This window comes from Charadrius vociferus, unplaced genomic scaffold (genome assembly GCF_000708025.1).
Source record: "Charadrius vociferus isolate BGI_N301 unplaced genomic scaffold, ASM70802v2 scaffold783, whole genome shotgun sequence".
NCBI lineage: Eukaryota > Metazoa > Chordata > Aves > Charadriiformes > Charadriidae > Charadrius > Charadrius vociferus.
Genome location: NW_009647834.1, coordinates 48,982 through 54,725, shown reverse-complemented (window position 1 = coordinate 54,725; position 5,744 = coordinate 48,982). Strand labels below are relative to the sequence as shown.

Genomic DNA, 5,744 nt, shown 5'->3' with positions numbered 1-5,744 from the left:
GTGGGCATCTCAAGTGACCCCTTCAGAGCTGGAGGAGGAGGAGGAGGAAGCAGGAGTTACCTTGTACACTTAGCTGCTAGGGAGCCCATCTTCTCAGTAGGTCCTAGAGACTGGCCAAGCCAAAACTGACTGCCCCGAAAGCGTCGGGTAGAGCCAGATGTGATGCAGTGAGAGGTCCCCGTGGCGAGCTGGGCACTCAGACACCTGGCAGGATCGTTTGGTGCTGGCTTATTGTTTGCTTGTGTGCGCGCACGTAATCTACAGTACAGCAGTTCAAAGGCTCTTGGATGCAAGCTGTGCCTGCTCGCTCGCTGCTCCACGCTGTTGGCCAGGCCACCCCCAGAGAAAGCCCCCATGGCAGGGACTGGCCAGGGGCTGGAGATGCTACAGTAGACGCTCCTTCTGCTCTTCACTCATCGCTGCAAAGAAAGGCAGTTGGCTTGTGGCTTTGACCCAAAGCTGGGCTGTGCTGGAAGGAGCCAAACTCCCTGCCAAACCCTGAGCTTCTGCCTGGCTTTTCGTCTTGGAAGCTTTTTCTAATGGAAACTCTGGTTTCCTGCTGCAAGAGCAGCAGCTCCTCTAAGAGCCAAGACCTGCTGCTTTCCCCTTTGCAGCTGCGCTGCCTTCCTCTGCTGGGTTTTGTGTACTTCTAGTTAAATTTCCCAAGCAAAATACTTGTGGCTTGCTCTTACTGGAGCTCTTCTGGGCAGGCAGTGATTTGGGTCACCTTGGGAGCAGAACCCATCCATTGTAGTGCCCAGTTCAGCCCTTGTGAATCCCCAGTTTGGCCCACTGACCGCTTTCACCTCTGCCTTGGCACTGAGGCTCGGCCCCTTCCCTCTCCCAGCCTGGCGGGAGGCAGAAGTACCCAAGTGCGGGTGGTACCTGTTGGCTGAGGCTGTGTCTGTCCCTCATCTGACCCCTTGCGTCCCACCAGCGCCAGGCCCCGTGGCCACCAGGGTCACAAGCCTCGCTGTGCTCACTTGGGTTCCTTCACTTTAACTCCCTGTGACTGCTCGCAATGCTTCCTTTGGACCCACGGCCTCTCTTTTCCAGGCAGTTCCCTTCTAATGGCATGAGATGCTCCTCAGTGGATGTTGCTAATTACAGTGATCCTGAAGGGACAGAGCGCCCGCTGCTGTCTCTGGCCTTCCCCGTGGTGGTTTTATACACGCTACCTTTGTCCTTCTGCCTCTTCCAGGGCTGCTTCATCGGAGCTGTGGGTTTCCTCCTGGTTTTGGATAGCATTAACCTAGGCACACTTGGAAGAGTTGGGGTTTTGGGTGTTTTTTTTTTACCCCCCTCTTTGGGGAGATTCTCAAATGCAGCTGCCTGCACAGGTGGATTGGTGGCAGCGGTGACTTTAGGCACTTACACGAGAGCGCGTCTGTCCTGCAAAGCCCACAGGGGCCGAGGACTGAGCTTGGTGTACGGTGGGTCCCGCAGAGCCTCTGAAATGTGCTGCAGCCTCACCCTGTCCTGGGCATCAATTTAGCTGTGGCAGGAGAAGCTGCTGTGGGGAGGTGACCCCCATGGGGTGTCAGGGCTGGGGGCCGGGGGCTGCGGTCCCTCAGGGTTTGGTGGTACGAGTCGCGGCTGGATCCTTGGGCCTGCGGCAGAGCTCCGACTGAGGGTGCAGTGCTCTCATCTGTGTCACTTCTTTTTTTTTTTTTTTTCCTTCCTTCTTTAGTCAAATTAACCGTTTGGTTGTCTGTGCAATATTCTCTGTTCTGAACTATTTTGCATCTCCCTGAGCCTTTTCTAGCTGGGGTGAAAACCAGGAACAATTCTAACAGCTGGTAGTTTTGTAACAATGACTTTCTCCAAACCTTTTACAGACTTGCAGTTAACAGCAATTAAAGGAATTCTACAGAGTCTCTGCCTGTGTCGGCTGTTCTTGTTTCCTGTGCCTGAGGGATGGGGACGGTTGCCCCAAGAGGGTCTGTGTGTCAGAAGCTTGAAATTTCCCTTTCCTTCCTGTTTACGTGACTGGGGAAGGTGCTCGGAGCCCGTGTCTGCCCCCTTCACCACCACTGACTTTGGCTTTGAGTGAGCCGATAAAAATACCCGAGTATGAACCAGACCTTATCTCTGCCAGCCAGAGGCCTGGCACGCCACCTGCGAGGCTGGATAGATGGGAAACGCTGTCCTCCAAATTTATCACCATTTTAGAAACAATCTGTTCCATTTGGGGAGAGCAGGGCCAGTCCTTCTCAGGGGTGAGTCAGCCACGGGTGGCTGCTGACCCCATCGATGGAGGGTCTGAGCGTCATGTCTGGTTCCAGGAGTGTTTTGAGGAGGTTCTGGCACTCCTTGGAGATGCCCAGGTGCCCAGGGATGGAGACGCCTTTCTGCTGCTGGTGCAGCATCTTGGGGATGTCGGTGTCGTCGAAGGGCAGGCGGGCACAGAGCAGGACGTAGAGAAGGACGCCCATGCTCCAGATGTCGCCCTTGCAGCTGTCGTGGGGTTCGCCCTGCAGCACCTCGGGTGCTGCGTAGGCTGTGCTGCCGCAGAAGGTCCAGCTCAGCTCCCTGCTGTCCCTGGGGAGCCGCTTGGCGAAGCCAAAATCCGTCAGCTTCAAGGTGTGGCCGTGCAGCAAGGCGTTCTCGCACTTGAGGTCGCGGTGGGCCACCCCGCAGCCGTGGCAGTACTGGATGGCCTCGACCAGCTGGCGGAAAAGTGCCCTGGCGTGAGTCTCGGGCAGGGGACCCTCGCGGAGCACATAGTCAAAGATGTCCCCGTCCTCCGCCAGCTCCATCACAAGGCAGATCTTCCCCTCTGCAGACTCCAGCGTCTCGTGCACGCGGATGATGTTCCTGTGGTCCAAGCGTGTGGCAATCTGGAGCTCCCGGGGCAGGAATCTGTGAATAAACTCTGCCGAGAGAGGAAGGGGAGGTTTGCTCACAGGGATGTCCCCGAGCCACTGGCTCCGGGCACCCCTCTGGGACGCGGTAGAGGGAGGGCAGGTCGTTATCGGGGTGCCTGGTCCTTACGGCCAGGCACCATTCCTCGAGGGCTGCTCGTCGCAGGGGGTGCTGGGCTCCGCCAGCACTTTGCAGTCCCTGCAGTCGGAGGGGCGGCCACCTAAACACGTCCTGATCCTCTGGGCCACAGTCTCCGGGCTGATCAGCAGGACCCCCCCAGCACACACCCCCTGACTCCCATCTGCTCTTGGGTGGCAAGTGTGGGAAACTAGCTGGCAATCAAAAGCCCCTGAGGATGGACGGTTGCCTCAGCCTGGAACTCTTTTGGGGTCACCTCTTACCTTCTGGCATTTCCTTCTTATCTATTATTTTAATTGCCACTTTCTTCCCGTGCTTTTTGGAAAAAGCCTCCTTCACTTTGGAGTAGGTCCCCTCCCCAATGGTCCTGCCCAGCTGGTAGCCATTGGCAAGCAAAAACCCCTCCATGTCCTCATGCCGGCTGGGACACTTCCCACCTTCAGATCATCCCGCAGCGACCCTGGGGGGCACCCACAGCATCCCAGGGGGGCACAAAGGGACCCTTTACAGCCCGGGAGTGCTATTGTGATGCAGCCAACGCTGCGTTGGTCAGGTGGTGGGTGCGCAGCGGGGTGGGAGACAGGCAGGAACATCCTCTCGGTGAGTGGGGGCTCTCGGGGTGGGCACTGCTGGTTATGGGGTGGTCGGGGTCCCCACTGTGTTCCCCCTGTGTTTTCGCCGTTGCTGGGGGAGGCCGTGCTCGCCCGGCTCACCCGCCGGCTTCTCTCCGCTCAGTTAAATCCGGGGCTCGGACATGAGCTCCCAGCAGACACCTCAGGCGCCGAGGTTCCCCATCGAGGCAGGCGACTGTCCCACCTTGGCTGTGCCCTCCGAAACGCAGGAGCCGGTAGACACCGAGCAGTCTGTGGGAAGGTAAAGGGGGCACCAGGACACCCCGTGGGGGGCAGGGTCCGGCCCTGGCACAGCCATGCCATGTCCCCATCACACAGACCAGGTCCCTGTGCCGGCAAACGTGGCTTGTTTTGTTTCTGAAAGTGTCTTCTGATGGCTGGAAGCCCTCCTTGCCTGGGACGGGGCTGGCAGCGTCCTGTGATGTGTTGCGCCGTGCTGTGCCATGCCGTGCCGTGCCACATCAGAGAATGCCGTGCTGTGCTGTGCCATGCCGTGCTGTGCCATATAAGACAATGCTCTGCCATGCCACGCCATATCAAAGCGTGCCATGTTGTGCCATGCCATGCCATGCTTGCCCATGTCATGCCATGCCGTGCCGTGCCATGCCATGCTATGCCGTGCCGTGCCATGCTATGCCGTACCATGCCGAGCCATGCCATGCGTATCAGACAATGCCATGTTGTGCTGTGCCAGGCCATGCCATGCCGCACCACCCCACACCGTGCCATACAAGACACCACCATGCTGTGCCGTACCATGCCATGCCATCGAAGAAAATGTGATGTTGTGCCATGCCATGCCATGCGGGCCGGTGTCATGCCGTGCTGTGCCGTGCCGTGCCATGCCGTATCAGGCAAAGCCATATTGTGCCATGCCATGCCATGCCGGCCCGTGTCATGCCATATCAGACAACGCCATGCTGTGCCATGCCGGCCCGTGCCGCGCCACTGGGCTCACGCCACTCTCTCCCCACAGACAGCTGCGGCGATGCCCCGGCAGCCACTGCCTGACGCTGCCCAACATCCCCATTGACGTGTTCATCGCCATGGGAGGGAGCAACAGGCCTCGCACCAACTAATGGCCCCCGCACCACGCCGGCTGCAACCCGCCCTGGAGCTGCAGAGCTGCCGAGGACACAGATCGGTGGTGGACTTTGTAATAAAAGGCCATCTTGGAGCGGTTCTGCGCTCGAAATCCGTGTGTGGTGTCAGCCATGGAGGGTGGTGGGGTGAGAGGGGACATGGGGGGACGGGACACAAGGGGACAGGGCATGAGGGACAGGCCATGAGGGGTGTGACATGAGGGGACAGGGCGTGAAAGGATGGGACATGAATGATGGGACACAAGGGATGGAGTGTGAGGGGTGGGACATGAGGAGATGGGACATGAGGGGACAGGGCATGAGGGGATGGGACATGACGGATGGGGCACAAGGGGATGGCACACAAGGGACAAAGTGTGAGGGACAGGACACGAGGGGAAGGACATGAGTGATGGAACACAAGGGGACAGGGTGTGAGGGGATGCGACACAAATGATGGGGCAAGAGGAGATGGGACACGAGTGACACAACACAAGTGAGGGGACGCGAGGGATGGAGTGTGAGGGGTGGGACATGAGAAGATGGGACATGAGGGGACAGGGCATGAGGGGATGGGACATGACGGATGGGGCACAAGGGGATGGGACACAAGGGACAAAGTGTGAGGGACAGGACACGAGGGGAAGGACATGAGTGATGGGACACGAGGGGACAGGGCGTGAGGGGATGGGACGTGAGTGACGGGGCACGAGTGACGGGACGGGACACAAGGGATGGAGTGTGAGGGGTGGGACATGAGAAGATGGGACACAAGGGGACAGGATGTGAGGGACGGGACATGAGGGTGAGGGTATGAGGGGACGGAACAGGGATGGTGGGACACGAGAGACAGGACACAAGGGCCAGGACGCGAGTGAGAGGACATGACTGACGGGAGGTGAGGGGACAAGTGATGAGGGGATGGGACACCAGGGGGCAGGGTGCGAGGGGGTGGGACACGAGTGATGGGGCACGAGGAGATGGGACACACGAGTGAGGGGACGCCGGGGCCAGGCCGGGTCCGCCC

General features: G+C 59.1%; 2 protein-coding genes across 2 annotated transcripts; one reads left to right on the top strand and one right to left on the bottom strand.

Annotated features, from left to right (window-relative positions):
* Positions 1-2,213: 2,213 nt before the first annotated feature.
* TSSK3 (testis-specific serine kinase 3) lies at positions 2,214-3,411 on the bottom strand. Its single transcript, XM_009882778.1, has 2 exons — positions 3,267-3,411; positions 2,214-2,875 (listed from the first exon to the last, which is right to left on the bottom strand). The coding sequence occupies exons 1-2, from the start codon at positions 3,409-3,411 to the stop codon at positions 2,214-2,216; spliced, it is 807 nt and encodes a 268-aa protein (XP_009881080.1).
* A 331-nt stretch (positions 3,412-3,742) lies between these two features.
* FAM229A (family with sequence similarity 229, member A) lies at positions 3,743-4,714 on the top strand (the record flags this gene model as incomplete). Its single annotated transcript, XM_009882777.1, has 2 exons — positions 3,743-3,876; positions 4,612-4,714. Coding segments are annotated over 2 exons (237 nt in total), but the record flags the coding sequence as incomplete, so codon positions are not given.
* Positions 4,715-5,744: the final 1,030 nt, after the last annotated feature.

What these genes read in the sequence shown, in the direction of transcription:
- TSSK3 (XM_009882778.1), bottom strand. Translation starts at nt 3,411, where the DNA reads ATGGAGGGGTTTTTGCTTGCCAATGGCTACCAGCTGGGCAGGACCATT. An exon ending in TAAGAAGGAAATGCCAGAAG is followed by an intron (nt 2,876 to 3,266) that starts GTAAGAGGTGAC and finishes CTCTCTCGGCAG; the next exon opens with AGTTTATTCACAGATTCCTG.